Source organism: Echinops telfairi, unplaced genomic scaffold (assembly GCF_000313985.2).
Source record: "Echinops telfairi isolate 266 unplaced genomic scaffold, ASM31398v2 ScPeMD7_57;HRSCAF=196, whole genome shotgun sequence".
Taxonomy (NCBI): Eukaryota; Metazoa; Chordata; class Mammalia; order Afrosoricida; family Tenrecidae; genus Echinops; species Echinops telfairi.
In genome coordinates this window covers 3,317,404-3,336,269 of record NW_022103955.1, presented here as the reverse complement: position 1 = coordinate 3,336,269, position 18,866 = coordinate 3,317,404, and the positions used below count along the sequence as shown (strand labels likewise).

Genomic DNA, 18,866 nt, shown 5'->3' with positions numbered 1-18,866 from the left:
TGGCCTTTAAGAGTGTGTTCCACACTAACTCTAGGTTCATGCACAGGTTTTATGAACACGATGAGTGTTCTGGAATTCCTGATTTTCTCTATACTCTCCATAGTTAGCTATCATCCACACAGTCAAATGCTTTTGATAGTCAATAAAACACAAGTAAACATCTTTCTGGAAGTCTCTGCTTTAAACCAAGATCCATCTGACATCAGTAATAATATTCCCTTTTCTATGTCCTTGTCTGAATCTGGCTTTCTGAAATTTCCTTGTTGATGGACTGCTTCAAAAATTGTCAAATTATCTTTAGCAAAGTTTAATTTGCATGTGATATTGATGCTATTGTTTGATGATTTCTACATTCTGATGGGCCGCCTTTCTTTGGAATGGGCCCTGGTGGTTGGCTAAGTAGCTGTCTTCCAGATTTCTTGGCCTAAGCAAGCGTACTTCCAGTGCTTCATTAACTTATTGAAACACTTCTGTTGGTATTCTTCCATAACTGGAACCTTGTTTTTGCTAATGCTCTCAGTGTAAGTTGGCTTTCTTCCTTTAATACCATTGGGTCTTCATCAAGATGTTATATCTTTAAGTGCCTAAACATCAATCAGTTTTGGCATGACTTTTTTTGGATACAGTGATTCTGTGTATTGTTTACATCTTCATTTGATGCTTCTTATAGTGTTCAATATCTTGCCTGTAGGATCTTTTAATAGTTCAACGTGAGGCTTGAACTTTTTTCTTTAATTCTTTAAGATATGCTAAGCATGCTCTTCCTTTTTGATTTTTTAACTCCAGGTCTTTGTACATTTCATACAATAGGTGACTTTGTCTTCTCAAGCTGCCTTTGAAATGTTCTGTCTGACGTCCTCAGCTCTTTGCCGTCCTCACTTCTTCCGTGGCTGCACAACCATTAACAGCAAGGTTCAGAATGTCTTCTGACATCGCTTTTAGCTTCTCTTTCTTCCCTGTTTGTTTGCAGTGACCTTTTGCCTTGACATGAAGAGTGTTCCTGATGTATTGCCACAGGTCCTTCTGCCGTTAACACTCTCTGCATCAAATCTCATCTTAATATGGGACATACTCAGAGTCGTATCTTGACTCTCATGAACTTCTTTTAACTTTCTTCAACTTCAACGAGAACTTTCATACGCGCATTTGATGGTCCATTTCACATTCAGCCCTTGGCCTTGTTCTAGTTGCTGGTATTGGGCTTCATTTCTTTCACAGATGCAGTCAGTTCGATTCCGAGGTAATCCCTCTAGTGAAGTCTGCCTGCATAGTTGACCTTTATGTGTTTGAAAAAAGATATTTGCAAGTCGTTGGTCTGGCAGAATTCTATCATGGGATCTCTGTTATATGATTTTCATTTCGATCAGGTCATGTTTTCCAACTGCGCTGCCTTTCTATTTGTTTCCAGCTTTCACATTCCAATTGTCAGTCATTTCCGATATATCTATTTTCCATGTTTGCTCCATTGAAAATGTTGGTAAAATTCTTCAGTTTCTTCATCAATGACGTTAGAATTAAGTGCATAAATTTAAACAGTAATATTGGAATTAACTGGATTTCCATGTATATATATATAGGTATTATCCTATCACAAGCAGCACTGTATTATGAGACAGCTCTTGAAATATCTTTTTGACAATGAATGTGATACCCTTTCTCTTGAATGTATAATTTCCAGCATGGTAAATCATATGACTGCCTGATTAAAAATGACCAGTAATAGTCCATTTCAGCTTACTAATTAATGCCTAGGGTATTGATTTTATGCAGTTCATTTTCCTAGATTCATATTTTGTAATTTCACATTCTGATTATTAATAGATGTTTACAAATGTTTATTCTCATTTTGAGTAATATTGCAACAGCAAACGAAGGTCCCAAATGCTTTATGCCCTTCACATCAATATAGAAACTCTACTTTGAGAAGGCAGCTCTTCCTCTGTCATGTTTTGAGTTCATTCAGCCTTGAGGGGTTTAGCTAACACTGTAGCTAACAATGTTTCAGTGCTGTTCATAAGGTCGTCAGTATTATTTGAGAGTGTCTCACTGATGTTCATAAGGTTTTCAGTGACTGAAACCTTCTTCATAGTCTTTTTTATTTTTTGGTCTGGTAGCTCCATTGAACCTGTTCAATTTTATGACCGTGCTGTTATTTGAAATGCCAATGACTTAGCAACTATCATAGCAACTACAAGCGACAACAGTGTGACGAAGTGCCAGATATTTCTCCCTAACCTTAACTAAATATGGGTAACTTAAACAAAATATCACTTTAATATTTGCGTGCATATCTTTGTACACATTGATATGATTTATGCATTTCCATTAATATGGTAACCATATAAGCAACAATTCTGCCAGTTGCCCTTTTTATCCTCAGCAGTTAGTATAAAGGAAAATAACATAGTGTGAGTTATTTTCAAAGACAAGCATATGAGAACTAGCACAGATTTCCTCTAGTTCCTAAATGCTCCCCCCTGCCCCCCCCACACACACACTATCATGATCCCAATTCTACCTTACAAGTCTGACTAGACCAGAGGATGTACACTGGTACAGATAGGAACTGGAAACACAGAGAATGCAGGACGAATGATCCCTTCAGGACTAGTGGTGAGAGTGGCGATACCGGGAGGGTGGAGGGAGGGTGGGGTGGAAAGGGAGACTGATGACATGGATCTACATATAGCCTCCTCCCTGGGGGACGGACAACAGAAAAGTGGGTGAAGGGAGACGTTGGACAGGGCAAGATATGACAAAATAATAATTTATAAATTATCAAGGGTTCATGAGGGAGGGGGGAATGGGGAGGGAGGGGACAAAATGAGGAACTGATGCCAGGGGCTTACGTGGAGAGCAAATGTTTTGAGAATGATGAGGGCAATGAATGTACAAATGTGCTTCACACAATTGATGTATCTATGGATTGTGATAAGAGTTGTATGAGCCCCTAGGCAATGAATGTACAAATGTGCTGGACACAATTGATGTATGTATGGATTGTGAAAAGAGTTGTATGAGCCCCGAATAAAATGATTAAAAAAAAAAAAGAACGAGCACAGAACTGTGTGCTCCGGGAAAAGATTCTCTCACTGTCCCTTAGACATTGGCCCATTTGAACCTGCTCCTGTAAGTATCCCTGGTTTGCTCTCTGCTAGTTTGGTGGTGTTCTTTCTTCAGTTCCCCTTTACCCCATCACAATGATACTCAGAGTTGATACACAAAGACCTAAACACTTAATTTCTGAATCAAACCTCAGTTGGTTAAAAGGAATCCCAGCTTTTAAAACCCTTCCAAATATTCCCTGCTGAATGACTAAATATTTTTTGCAGTTTTAAGCTCCCCGTTAATCTACAAACACATTGTTTTCATATCCTTTACTGCCAACACAGAGGTTTAAGCAGACCTGTTTACCTTTTTGCAGAAAAGCTTCATCAGCTCCCTCCTGTATGACCTGCCAGGAAGGTAATAGAGCCAGAATGGCTGCGTGAGGATAGGGTGTTGGGTTAGTTGAGAAACCAAGAGTCAGGGAACCCGAAAATGGAAGCCAAGAGCTCCTGGTGGCCCGACTTCCATTACCTTGAGACGATAGCTTACTTTATCATCTTTGTCTTTCAAGTGCTTTTTTGCAAAACATCCAAGTTGAACTTGTTTATAAACAAGTTAGAATCCAAAGATTACTGAGAGGCCAGAGCATAAAAACAAGCTCGTTGTCCTCGGACTTTAACTGTAGGGGCTCCCACGGAAGCAAGGGCCAATAGGATTCTGCCCAGATCCATCTCCCAGAGCAGTGGGACCTACTGCAGTCTCCGCCCAAGACAGTGCCTCACAATGTTTCCAAGTGTCACTGCTCCCTCAGAGCACATCTGAGACCATGACAGTGTTGGGAACCCAGGTCTCCTTTCAGGGGACAAGGAAGAATCTTTGATTTGAGTCTATTCTTCCTGCATCTTGGGAACTATGTTAGAGTCATCTGGATATGCCATCTGAATATATTCCTGGTACATTTAAGCAGGGATATTGTCAGCAGGAATGAAGTTGAACTCCACAGTAACCCAAATTAGGTGAGAACCAGAGATGTGGTTAGAAGTGAAATTCTCGAAGTGAGACCCTGCAGGTTATGGCCTGGGACATTTATTTGAGAATTCTCCATCGTAGGGATGAGGAAGGTATTTCATGTCACACTTCCCACCCCTCCCAACGACTTCCTCAAATCCTTCCAATCGTATCAGTTATAATGGTGATCATGGCTGCAAATAACACTAACAACTGCCACAAAATTTAGAGTAATTTTTAGCAATAGCAGTTGATTTCTCTTGCCTTGCTGGAAGTGCATAGATAGGTAGCATCGAGTATATCTTCTGCAACCCAATACAATTTAGTGACCTTGATCCATGAGGACTTCTTAGTGCAAAATCAGTGAAGTGCTTACTTCCTAGCAGAGATGTTGGCAGTTTGAACCTTCATAGAGACCCCTCTGAAGACAGGCCTGATGGTCCAGCTGTACAAAATAGACACTGCAAAGTGTACATACCAACGATACAACTTCATTTCATCCACTCGGGGGACAGGGTTTTCTGGTGGCTTCCCTTTCACTCAGGCTGTAGATGGTTGAGACAGATGCTCATCCCCTGAAAACAGCGAGAGAACCAAAGATAACTTTAAAAACCACATATTCTAAAAGCCACATCAAGAACTTGGGCACCAAGTCCAACAGAAATAAGCTCCAGGGAAGAAGGAATTCTTGCTGGGTCAGAGCGGTGGTCATTTCTCTCTGGTCCGTTACTGGCTCTGTTCAACACTGGATAGAGGCCGAGTCCAGCACAGGTAGGGAGACTAGGAGGGTACTGGTCACCCGTGGAGCCTGTAATGACTGTGACTAGCACATCTGTCTGGAATCTGTTCAAGCCCAAAATGTAGAAGCTGATTTCTCTCACTTGTTTTCATTTAGAGAGCCAGCAGCTGATTTCTAAAGTGGAAAGCAATTTATATAGTCACATGGTGTTTATACCAAATCTCTGCTAGAACAGGGAGAGATCACTACCTCAAAGCATTTAAAACTTAAAATTAACTAAAGCTGCACCCCAGCCTAGGCTCAGCTCAATTCCTGGTGGGGTCTAGATGATCTCCTCCTCATTTCAGATGCCAGGGGCAAAGGCTCACTTTCTAGAGGAAATCACTATTACTGCAGTTTCCTGGGGTTCTATTGAAACACAAGGCCTGCAGTTCTTTTTAAAGGGGGCAGGGTATGCAAAGAAAAAGGAAAATGCGATCCATTTTAGTCAATGTTAGCAGAGGCACTGATGGCTCAGGCATTTAGAGTGTGAGGCAAACACTTGTTAAATATGGAAAAGGGACGAGAGACAAAGACGGGACAACATCGATACAAAGACAGTGTTAACCGAGAAGCAGAGTGCTAAGAAGGGCTTAGTTAGACATTCTAGATATGAAAGGTTCTGCATCTGAGTAAGCATTGGTTAGGTGGATTTTACAGTTGGCTGTACTCAGTAGGAGAAAGGATTGTTGTCTCTGAAGATAGGGAAGTGAACATTCTCTAAATGGAAGAACAGGGAAAGAAAGAGTGAGCAGGGTAGCAAAACAAACCGTGAGAGACATTTTGGACAATTTCAAATGGTTCAACCTTTGATATTAGTCTCAATAGGAGAGGAACGAAAGAATGGGGCAGAAGACATACTGGAAGAGAAAGTGTGTTAGTCTGGGTTGAATAGAGAAACAAATCCAGAGACATATGTGTATGAGAAAGAGCCTTATATACACAAGCAATTGAATATTGAGAAAACATCCCAGTCTAGATCAAGTTCATAAGTCCAGTATTAGCCTATATGTCCGATACCAATCTATAAGTTCCTCTTCAGACTCACAAAACACATGCAATAATGCCGAATACAGGAAGATCACAGGCCAGTGGGTGGAAAGTCTTAGGGATCCAGTGGCAGTAGAAGCATCTCAGTGCTGGCATGGGTGTCCATGTAGCTCTTTCACCTTTAGAGCTCTGGCTGCATCAGCGTGGCTCCATCAGACTCGTTGTCAGTAATGTCTCAGAGGGAGTGAGCTATTTATCTCCAGCTTCCCAATGAGGCCATCAAGCTTGTGACCTGATTGACAGGCTAAACTATACCTCATTCACTCTTAAGTCTCGAATTGACAACAAATTTTGTAGCTACCACTGAAAGTATATTTTGAAAAACCATGCACTCTAAAATTGATATAAATCTTAGATATCTAGTGATAAAATAAATACTACAAGCAGGTATTTAAAGAAACAAATTTATTTTCTCACAGCTTAGGAGGCTAGAAGTTTGTGGCTCTATTTCTTCGACAGATTCTAAGTGAAGGCTTTCTCTGTCTTTTTCTTTTTAACTTTTAGCTCCTGGGAAATCTTCGTGTGTCTTGACTTCTCTCTTCACCCCATCTGCTTCCTTGTTTTTTTAGTCTCTTTTATATCTTAAAAGAAATTGATATAAGACATGTTCTTTACTAATACTGTTTCATTTGCATTACAAAGAAATCCCATTGCCAAGTAAGATTATAGCTGTGTTTGTTAGATACCTTCACGTTATGACTTGTAGTAACTCTGCACAACAAAGTGAAACACTGCCTGGTCCTAAAGCATCCTCCCAATTGTTGTGATAAATACAGGTATCCCTCCACCTCAACAACCCCCTAAAAACATATACTTACTGCCATTAAGTCTATTCTGACACAAAGTGATGCTATAGGCAGAGTAAAAATGTTCCTGAGGGTTTCCAAGATGGAAAATTTTTATGGAAGCCGAAAGCCTTAGCTTTCTCCCAAAGAACACACTGGTGGTTTTGAACTATTGCCCTTATGGTAGCAGCTCATATCTTAACCCCACTATAACACCAGGGTTCCTTACCACAAGTATAGGAGTTGCTTTACAATACAAATTTGGGGGATGTGGGTGGGGTGACTAGGGAGTTAGACCAGGTTGAGTAGAGAAACAAATCCAGAGACACTCATATATGTATAAGAAAGGCATTTATATCAAAAAGTAATTCTATATTAAGAAAACATCCCAGCCCAGCCCAGATCAAGTCCATAAGCCCGATATTGGCCCATAAGCCCAATACCAGCCCCCAAATCCTTCAGACTCATGCAGTGACCTGGAATGATGCAAAATGCAGGAAAATCACAGGCTGGTGGGTGCAAAGTCTTGTGGATCCTATGGCAGTGGAACCATCTGAGAACTGGTGGGGTCTCCGTGTGGCTCCTCCAGCTCTCTCAATGTGACCCTTCAACAGGAAGGTGAAGCAGAGAGAGAGAGAGGAAGATCCCAGAATCCTCAAGAGAAGGCCACACCCGCAAGGAGACATCTCCAGCCTGTGACCCGATTGACAGGCTAGACTCCACCCCTATACCTATTTATCAAGTTGACATGAAATTATGTAACTACCACAGGGGTTCACAATGCAGTTCACACTGATGTCAAACCATACAGTCAAGGAGCTCAAGTAAAATGTACAGAAAACCTTAATATTGGTATATTGGAGCCATAGTCCTCCCAATTTATGGTGGCCCTTCAGAATGGAGTGGAACTGCCTCTTTGGGATTCTGAGGCTGTAAATCTTTTGGGGAGCAGAAAAGCTCATCTTTCTCTGGCAGAGTGGCTGGTAGGTTTGAACTGCTGACCTTTCAGTTAGCAGTCCAACTAATGGCCCACCATGCTACCAGGGCATTATTGCAGTGAGTTGTTTATTTTTGTTTGTTTGCTTATTTGTGTATTTTTTTAGACCCATGGTAATCCTGTTAGGTGAGCACTTTTCTGCTAACCATAAAGTGCTCAAGCAGAATATAAAAAATACTCAAACCTACAAGAAAAGCTACATGCTCCTATAAAGATTTCTAACCTTGGAATTGGGCTCCATGAGCGTCAGAATCAATATGAAGTTATTGAGTTTTATAATGAAATTGCTAAATGGATAAGCAGTAAATATATTAAAAATAGCTAGTATTTTAAAATGTATGTTTAGAAGACAGTCAATAGAAATTGAGACTGATTTCTCATCAGAATCTGTAATAGAAAATAATGAAATGGCTCATTCAAAAGCATTAAAATAGCAAGAAAAGCTGCCAGCCTGAAGTTTTATACTCAAAGAAAATGCTGTCAAAGATTAAAATGAATTAAAGACATTTTTATGTTTTAAAAAAATTAATAAATCATTTTACTGGGGGCTCTTACAGCTCTTATAGCATTCCATACATCAAATTGTATCAAACACATTTGTACATTTGTTGCCATCATCATTTTCAAAACGTTTTCTTTCTACTTGAGCCCTTGGTATCAGCTCCTCTTTTTTCCCTCCCTCTCCCACCCTCCCACCCTTATGGACCCTTAATAAATTTTAAATTATTATTATTTTCATATCTTACACCATCCACTGTCTCCCTTCTCCAACATTTCTCTTGTTAGTCCCCCTGGGGGTGAGGGGTGTTATACATGGATCATTGTAGTCGGTTCCCCTTTTCTCTCCCTTCTCCCCATACCCTCATGGTATCACTACTCCAGTTACTGTTCCTGTGGGGGTTATCTGTCCTGGATATCTGTACCAGTGTACATGCTTCGGTCTAGCTGGATTTGTGGGGTAGAACTGGGGTCATGATAGTGGGGGTAGGGGAGGGATCATTAAAGAACTAGAGGAATGGTGTGTGTTCTGTCGGTGCTATGCTGCACCCTGGTTGACTCGTTCCTTCCTTATGACCTCTTTGTGAGGGAATGTCCAGCTGTCCACAGATGGGCCTTGGGTCTCCACATCAACCCCCATTATTTGCATCGATATATTTGTTTGTTTGGGGTCTTCTGATGCCTGATACCTGATCCTGTGGACACCTCATGATCACACAGGCTGGTGTCCTTCTTCCATGTGGGCTTTGTTGCTTCTCAGCTAGATGACCGCTTATTTAACTTCAAGCCGTTAAGACTCCAGACACTCTATCTTTTAATAGCCAGGCACCATCAGCTTTCTTCACTACATTTGCTTATGAACCTACTTTGACTTCAGTGATTGTATCAGGAATATGAGCATCACAGAATGCCAGGTTATTAGAACAAAGTGTTCTTTCATTGAGGGAGTACTTGAATAGAGACCCAGTGCCCATCTGCTACCTTAATACTTAACATTTAAATATATGTACATAGACCTATATCTATGTACATAGATATCTAAACATATACCTAAATCCCTATCATTATATATTAATATATTTATATATGTGCATGCCTATATTTATATATCTATAAATGTCTTTTGCCTCCTAGTTCTTTCCACTATTTCCTTTTACTTTCCTCCTGTCCCAGGATGACGTTTGACCTTCATTCGGTTCTCAGTAATTCCTCTTGGATACATTGCACGTGATCAAACCCCACCAGGCATTCTATGCTCTCCTTGCCACCGATTTTAGATCTCTTGTTCCTTTGACTCTGCATTTCTTGGCTCCCCCTCTTCCTTTCTCCAACTTCCACCTCTCTACTGTCCCCTCAGAGCCATCGGCCCTATTATTTTCTCCTCAGGCTGGTTATCCTGCCTATCTTATATGGATAGGCATGAGAAAAAGCAGGGGGAAAATCACTAAAAAAACCAAACAAACCAACCTATAAATAAATAGTTCCAGGTCTGTCAGCTGACCCTTATGAATGTTTTCCAATTGGATCTAGTGAATTGCCAAGCCCTGCCCATTGATTCCTAAGTCTATTTGGGGATTCCTTGGAGACGTCATTGCTTTGCTCCGCTTGCTGCTCTGTTGTGGTCTCTCCGTGTTTCGCTCCGATGTGGGGGTGGGGGTGGGGGTGGGGGTGGGGGTGGTCGAATAGAACATAATTCCTGCACTGTGTTTCCAGCGCTGCCCTCTGTAGCACTGTGGGTCAGTGAGGGGGGCATCGTGTAAAGACATTTTAAGAAAGAAATTTGAGGGCATTTGTTGGTAGGAAAGCCACAGTACAAAAAAATGCTAAGGAAATAGAATGGAAAAGCTAAATTCAAATGCTAAAGAAAGTCCTTAAAGCCAAAGAGAAATTATCCTATATGGCTAATGAACACGGAGAGAGGATAACTATAAAAGAATTTTTAAAATATTTTAAAATGCTATTAACTGTTTGAAGGCAACCACAATAATAACCACTGTGTGCAGGATAACATTTATAGAAGCTATATATCTGACAATAATAAGATGTAGTGTGCAAACCTCTGCGTCAGTGTGACCATACGTAGTATTCCATTAGGAAGGGTAAATTGAGCTCTTAGAAGGTATTTTTACTATGGAAATTGTAAAATTCTAATTCAAGGTGGATTGTGAAAAGTTATAGATCTCTAATAATCATCAGAACATAATACAAGCCATGAATCAAAATGGAAATAGAAGAAAAATAAAATTATAATATCTATCCTGTTTTTTATGCCACTTTGAATTTATAGTAATTACCACATACTTAAAAATCTAATTTTAAACCTAATGGTATTTTCCCAACAAAAATTGCGATATAACACAATTACATTCTGTTTTTCATATAACATTTTCCTGGCATTGTTTAGGGATAAAGACATACAAACAGTTGATGAAGCCCGAGCTCTGTTTTGTCCTAATATGGTAAGGAATGAAACTGCAGATTAAAACTCATGTAACCATTGAGTTGAGCCTAAGGGCCACCATTGTGTAATGCTTCAAGAGTGGAAAGGCATAGTCACTATTCCCACTGTGGGATGCTGTGGGAAGTGTTTGGATCTCCTACCCACCGCAAAAAAGAGCCCTTCCAAATGTGCTTGTGACCAAAATGCTGCCTGACTCTCCTGCCAAGAAAATATGTTGATCGTGGCAATTAAGGGATTCTTGGAGTGAACTGTCTCCATATGAAGTCAACATTTTTCTCCGCTGGGCTGACTACTGCACATCTGTTCTCCATGCTACTGGCAAAGACCTACAGACGACACTACCCTCACCTTGCGTGAACATACCCTTTGTATAATTAAGGAACTCATCTTAGCTGAAATTACTGCTATGAACCCTAAACATGTTTGATTTCCTTCTTCTAAAATTCCTTGATTATTTCTTAAATTTCTTAGCACTTCAAAAATGTCAATGCTTTGGTATATTTGTCTGTATGTTTAATTTCCAAGGTAAGCTATGCTTTCCATGAAGCCATTCAAGTGGTCTGTATTGATGTGGGAAAATGTCTTATGATGTGCTTTTGAGTGGGAACAACAGAGTCTAGTGGATAGAGCAACATTGAGATCATGCACATGGAAGACCTTCAGTGTGGGGTTATATAATGATGAACTGAACAGTATAAATCAAACCAAACCAAACTCACTGATGTGTAGTTGATGCTGAGCTGTAGCAACCCCATCGGGCAGGATAGAACTGCCCATGTGAGTTTCTGAGATGGAAAATCTACGGGAGTAGAAAGGCTCCTTTCTCCCATGAGTGGCTGGTGGTTTTGAACTGCTGACTTTGCAGATTAAAGCACTACGTCACCACGGCTCCGTGTGAACAGTGTACTATGCTATAATTTTAAGACTTGGTCCACATCACCTGTTTGGGCTGTAAAATGTCTGCAATTCAAAGTTATTAATTCTTTTAAATGAGAGAAAGTTTTGAGGTGTTCATATATTTTCCCTGAAGATGGTATATACTGGAAATATAAATTTCAGTTTTGTAAACAGTAGCTGTTTACATGATGGTATTCAATTAATGTGTTAGTGGATTTTAGTATTGGCCTTTTTGCCAAATGGAAAGGCTCTAACATACACAAAAAAATAAAGAAACCATTACTGTCTTGATATCTGTGATTTCCTGAAATGATGACTTTGTGTTTCAATCAGCAAAATAGAACTGTCCTACCCAACCCTAAAGAACTCGGTGAAAACTCATCACCCCGTGATCAAGCATGTGGTTTTGCTTAGGTGCCTTTGCGTCAGTTCTGAATCAGAGCAAGCCAATGTGTAACTGAAGGACATGCTGCCTCATTGGCCTGGGTCATGCTCACAATTGTTATGTTCGAGCCCACTGTGGTAGCCAGTCTATTTGTTGTTGTGCCCGTCTGCCTCATTGGGGTCTTCCTCGTGTTCACGAACCCTCTGCTGTACCAAGCATGCTGTCCTGTTCCAGAGATTGGCCCATTCTGATAGCACGTCCCAAGTATGTGAGACAAAGAAAGTATCGACATAGCGGCTTCTAGGGAGCATTCTGGTTGTACTTCTGCCAAGACAGATTTATTTTTTTCTTTTGGCGGAGCCCAGAGCTTTCAATGTTCTTCACAAACATAGATGCCAAAAATTCCTTTTAACACAGCATAGCATACAAAATAAATGCAGATATTTCACATTTTCTGAAAGTGCTCTGATTTTAAAAATTAAATTGGTTCAACCTCTGTCAGTTAATGCTAAAGAACTACTTCATGTCCGACTGCATGAAAGGATCCATTGATTAAATTCCAGATATTTCTACTACAGGGACATCTAGAAAGATTCTTAAAGGCACAGAGAATAGGAGTAAATAGAAGTTTTGTTTTTCTTTATTATTTCCCTTCTATGTTTGCACTCACACCTCTCAGTGGGTTTTAGATTTGCTGTGGGGTGTGACTTAATATGCAGAGGAGGCAATCTCTGCATTTCATTACTTCCTTGTCCGCATGGAGCACAAAGCCCACAGCTGAGGTTACATCCTTCCACGTGAGTGCTTTTATTGAGGTGAAGCAGCTCAGACCACACGCTGGTTCAGTGGTAGTCTCAGCCCTTTAATTTAAGCTCGTCGGGCCGCAAGGTGAAGAAGGAAAATCTGGAGGAGCTCTGGCTTTCAAAGGTGTTACGTTCCCACGCCAAATTTCAGAACTATGTCAGAGTAAGAGCAGAATATTTTAGTACAGAAAGCTACTCAGGCCATGGTTGGGAGCTGAAGCGTTCTAGTTAATCAAATGTTCTGCTTTTAGAAAATCTAATATTGGTTAATCACGGAAGCCAATGTTTCGTTATGTTTTTATGTTGTCAGTAAAATCTCTCAGCACTCCAGGTTGTTGTTGTTGTTTTATGCTAATATGTATTAAGCACTTTTTGTTCTCGTTGCTTTGCCTGTGGTAGCTCACTTACTTCTCCCATACACTTGTGAGATAGTGCCTCGTGAAGCTTGCGTGCTCTAGCTCTTAGGCCCCTGTCTAGCGGTGGCCTTGTTAGGTAGCAAGAGCAGGAGCCTGTGCAGGCTTCAGCTGCAGACCACGTCCTTACTGGTGGTTCCCTTCTGACTGACGCTGGGCCCCTGTGCTCCAGGCTCAGCCCGATTCTCATCCCTGTTGCATCTTTTCCACATGCTGGTGTAGTCTTTTTTCTTACTAATCTCATTATTCTATTAGTCAATGTTCTCTGTCATCACTTTGGACACTCGCACTGTACGTGCTTTGAATAATGCAGATAATCTTCCCACTTAATGAATGTGTGAAATATATTTCACAGTAATTCTAAGCAAGTTGTCTTTCTGTCCATTCTGACTCATGGGAAGGAAGCGCAGGCGTGTCTGAGTTGAACTGTGCCCCAGAGGGTCTTCAACGACTGATTTTTCAGGAGGAGATCATTAGACCTTTCTCCTGATGCACCTCTGGGGGAACTCTGAATTTTTGGGTTCACAGCTGGGGTGTAGTAACTGTTTGCCCCAGCCAGAGAATCCCATCATGAGTAAAAATGATTACATAAAAAAGGTAGCCTTTAGGTGGTTAATCATTGATTAAGCCAGTAATCATTTCCTCAAATTCTTCTCTACCACACAACTATGTTTTTATGAAATCAACATACACCTACTACGTTTATTTTTCAACAAATACCCCCAGGAGGTTCTGCTTAAGCAGCTCTGTGCTCGTTTTGTTTTTATTTTATTGGTTGTTTTTTGGGGGGGGTTGCATATTACTGGGGAAAAGAGTGCGTTTGTCAAAACATCTGGGGAGATGGAACAATTGGCAAGCAAACATAGAAGGCGCATGTTACATATTTTTTAAAATATGGTAACTTTGTTTTTTATTAAATTAAAAATTACCTTTAGTTATATAGTTTATGAAATGAAGACCTTCAGTTTTCACTTAGAGATCTTTCTCTCTCCTCAGAAAACCCATTCCTTGCTGCCAAAGATTTAACAGAATGCTCTCCAATGAATCCTTACACCCGCCTGCATATACCCGCTCCGACTCACAAGCCTCCATAGACAGCACCTCCATGGAGGGTTTCTGGCGTGAAATAGAGAGTATTAAAGAGAGCTGCATGGACAACAGAGGACACGAGGAGCGAACACCCATGGAGGTCAAGCCCTTGGATGGTAAGGAATGCAATTGGTTTCCCCTTTTATTGAGTTTCTGTTGTTTTCGTAGCTCTTTCTTGGGTCAGTGGCAGGCAAATATGACTTCTGTCGTAGTTCACTGCATGAGTCAGTAAAAGTCAGCTTATGAACTCTGCCCCTTCTGGTCTATATACACTGGATAGGTACAGAAATCCCTCAGTCACACAAATGGTTAACGTGTTTGGTGGCTAACCAAAAGGTTGGAAGTTCAAGTCCACCCAGACGTACCCCAGGAAAAGGTACTGATGATCTACTTTTGCAAAATCAGCCATCAAAAACTCTCTGGAGCAAAGTTGTACTTCACATGCCTGGGTCCTCATGAATTGGACTTGCAATGCCAGGAACTGGTTTGGGTTGTTGTTTTGTTTTGTTTTCTGTTGCTTGCTGGCCTGGAGGAAAGGTGGTTTTGATCCAAGGTAACAAGACCCAAAGGAGGACAGGGCCTTTCTTACTTACAGCAACATCCCACGGATATCCCATCCTATACTTACATATAGGTACTTGTAACCGTTGTATCTATCTATTTCTTTGATTCATTATAATCAAGCAGACTGAGTATTCTAATCCTGGTGAGTTTGGCACCTGTATTTGAATGTAAATTATAAACAACAGCAAAATGAGAATAAGAGAAGCGGGGGAAAAAATGTCAATGGAATTTGAGAGAAAAGTCCTTGGCATTGAAGTAATTTATTGATTTTAATACATTTAGAGACCAACTTTATCAGACAACATAAAGTGAAACCCATGTCAGCCAACTAGTTTTCAGTGAAAATAAGCAGAAATATAAATAAAAGGTTGAGGCTAGAAAACATAAAAAAAAGAAAAGAAATTATTTACTTCCAGTTAAAAGCATAGGTCATCTCTTCGATGCCTTCCCATTCAGCAAGCTGGTGGTCAAACCATAGACCTTTTGATTAGCAGCCAATCACACCCTGTATACCAGGGCTCCTTTGCTAATCTATACTTCTTTTTTAAAAAAAGAGAAATCCTATAGGATTCTAATATTTAGTTTTCATAGATTTTTTCCCCTAGAAGTATATTCACACAGCCTAAGTATACAGTAGTGTATTTTGATAAATGTGTGCACGTTGGTAACTCCGACACAAGTTAACTCCCCGGTTCTCCGAATGATCAGTGGTTCAAATCTACCAGCTGCTCCGCAGGAGAAAAAGATGGCAATCTGTAAAGACTTACAGCCCTGTTGGGGTTGCTATGAGTTGGAATCAACTTGATAGCAATGTGTAAAATAACCAACTTGTAACATTCCATGATGTAGAAATTTTCACGTGCCTTTTCTTGGCCAATCTCCTTGCTCACCACCACTTACTAGTCCCTGCCAGAGGCAGGCACAATTGTGAGCTTAAAATATTTTTGCACTGCAGTTTACTGTGCGTCAATGTTTGGCTTCTTTCAGCTAACATAATCTTTTTCAAATTACTGTTTTAGATTTGGCCTGCTATTTAAGTATACCTTTGCATTTTCTGTAAAAGACAAGGCTTACAAAGCAAAGAAACAAAAAAACATGATATCAAATAAAATATTTACTTAGCTAAGAGATTAGATTTGCCCAGCACTTAGAAGTCTTTGTTTATATACAAATGAAGCTGTAATATAAGCAGACTCCAGGACTCCTGAGTGATGTTTTGACATGCTATTTACCAAGCAGTCTAATTTGCTCTTTAAATAAGCCGCATTCAATTCCCAGAAGCGAAAGTATATGCGTTCTGTGTTGCAGGACGTCATTATTTGCAACTCTTTATTATTGCTACGCATCTAATTTAAAATAGTAATTCTTGTTTTAAAGCCATTCATTTTAACTTTTTATTGTGAACTGGGTGAAGGTTTACAGAGCGGATCACCGGTTTCATAGTCAGCGATTCAGACACATTTTGCTTTGCTTCCTCGCTGTCCTCTCAGTGTCCCTCAGTGCTTCTACCTTCCTGTTTCCTGCTTCCAGTCCTCCGTTTTCCACCCTTCTCAACTTTGTCCTTGGAAAATTGCTGCCCTTTTGATCTCAGATGGTTGTGATTATTCGAAAGTGTGTGTCCTTCACTACTGTTGAACCCCTACAGACCTGTCTATTGTTTGGCTGAAAATTGAACCACTACGGTGGGTTCAGGTCCAGACTTGAAGGGTGGTTAAAGACCATCGTCTCAGCATCTCCACTAATCTCATGTGACCAGTCAGCTTGGTCCTGAGTCTGTTCCAGGTTTGATCCTGAGTCTGTTCCACGTTTTTCTCCTGCCAGGCTTCCACAACTCCGAAAGTGATTACTGGAAGTGATCACATTAAGAGCAATGGATTTATATTATGAGAATTTTAAGCTTTTGAATTGTTTTCTGCAAAAATGAAGGATTACCCGATGCTCAAATTAAAGAGCAAAGTAAACGAGGCAGGGAGCCCTATTGGTACTGTGGGTTAGATGTTGGGCTGCTAAGGAAAAGGCTAGTGGTTCAAGTTCACCATGCACTCCTGGTAAGAAAGACCAGGCTGGCTACTCTGTTCAATGTTTACAACCTCAGGGACCCTCTTGAAGAGCACTGTGAATCAGAGCGGACTCAAGGGCAGTGGGTTTGGGGCTTTGTTGTAGTCACTGTTACTTTGTTTCAGATTCTTTGCCATATGTCTTAAGTACACTGATAAATTCCCTCAGCAATCTAAAGCTTTCGTTATTATCCCTCCATTGTGCAGAGAGGACAGTGAAGCGTAGGGTTTCTTGTAAACTTTACCAAAGTCACTGAGCTAGGAATTGGTGGCACTGAGATTTGAACCTGCATTTGAGTGAGATTAAACATTATCTGTGCTCTATTAACCTACTCTTTTGCATTGTGGCACTAGGGGGTGCCCGGTTTGGGGAGACAATCTTCCGTTGACATTTAAAATAATTATAATTGACTTTGAACAGCATGAGGCTATAAGGAGGATTGGGGACACTTAACCTCTCCTTTCAGTGAAAAATCCACTTAACAACTGTTGACTGCCTTACAGATAACATAGAAAGTCAATTAACATATATTTTGAAAGTTCTTTGTATCATATGCTTTGGTAGTGCTAGGGGTTAGGCATTATACTGCTATCTACTAGGTTGGCAGTTCAAACCTACCAGCTGCTCTGCAAGAAAAAGATGAAACTGCACCCATAAAGATGTATAGTTTCAAAAATGAGGAGCTGATACCAAGGGCTCAAGTAGAAAGCAGGTGTTTTGAGAATGATGATGGCAACATATATACAAATGTGCTTGACACAATGGATGGATGGATGGCTTGTGATAAGAGTTATATGAGCCCCTAATAAAATGATTGAAAAAAAAGATTCATAGTTTCTGATCATTAAGAGTAGGAATTGACTGTATGGCAGTGGATTTGGGGCTTTAGATATATTCTACATATAATATATACATGCTGTTTTTGTATTCTTAGAATACATAAGCTGTCAGTTTGTTATACTATAATGACTTGTCTGTTGCTATGAGCCTGGAAGCTACGTCACTAGTATGTCACTGGTATTGGCCATTTTGAATCAGAAAATCATGTGGTTTACTATATTGGTAATGACAGATTCAAGAGGAGTGGTATTGTATTCATCTTCAAAAAGGACATTTCAAGTTCTATCATGAAGTACAGCGCTGTCTGTGGTAGGATTGTATCTACCCACAGGCAAAGAAATGCAGTGAATACACCAACCACTAAAGCTAGTGATGCCGAAATTAAAGAATGCTACCAACATTTTCAGTCTGAATGTGATGGAACATGCAGTCAAGATGCATAGATAATTTTTGGTGATTGGAATGTAAAAGTTATTAGGGAAGAACAGTATTTGGGAAATATGGTCTTGGTGACAGAAATGAACTTGGAGACCACATGATAGAATTTTTCAAGACCAATTCTTTTGTAGCAAATACCTTCTTTACACAACAAAAAGTGCGAATATACAAATGGACTTGTCCAGGTGGAATGCACAAACCAAATTGACTACTTCTGTGAGACAAGATAATGGAGAAGCTCAATATCAGCTGATAAAATGAGGCCAGGGCCTGACTGGAACCAACCATCAGTTGCTCATATGTAAGTCCAGGTTGAAGTTGAAGAATGTTAAAGCAAGTCCACAAGAGCCAAAATATGACCTTGAGTCTATCTTGAATTTTGAGATATCTCAAGACAGATTTGACTAACTGAACCCTAATGACAGAAGATCTGATGCATTGTGGGATGATGTAAAAAAGTCATTTATGAAGAAAGCAAAATTCATTAAAAATAAATATGGTGAATGAGGGGGAGTGCAGAGCGGGGAACCAAGACACATCTGTGAGCAACTGGACATCCCCTTACAGAAGGGTCCCGGGGAGGAGACGAGCCAGTCGGGGTGCAGTGTGGCAACAATGAAACATACAACTTTCCTCTAGTTCCTAAATGCTTCCTCCTCCCCCCCTATCATGATCCCAATTCTACCTTACAAATCTGGCTAGACCAGAGGATGTACACTGGTACAGATAGGAACTGGAAACACAGGGAATCCAG

At 40.4% G+C, this 18,866-nt stretch overlaps 1 protein-coding gene across 1 annotated transcript in view; it reads left to right on the top strand.

The window, feature by feature from the left end:
- Positions 1-18,866, top strand: part of ARHGAP28 (Rho GTPase activating protein 28) — a gene marked incomplete at its 5' end in the record, with an annotated part of 217,089 nt that overhangs the window by 89,873 nt on the left and 108,350 nt on the right. The window contains one exon of the mRNA XM_045290822.1: positions 14,120-14,328. Within this exon, the coding sequence (XP_045146757.1) occupies positions 14,120-14,328 (209 nt within the window). The remainder of the gene's footprint in view (positions 1-14,119; positions 14,329-18,866) is intronic.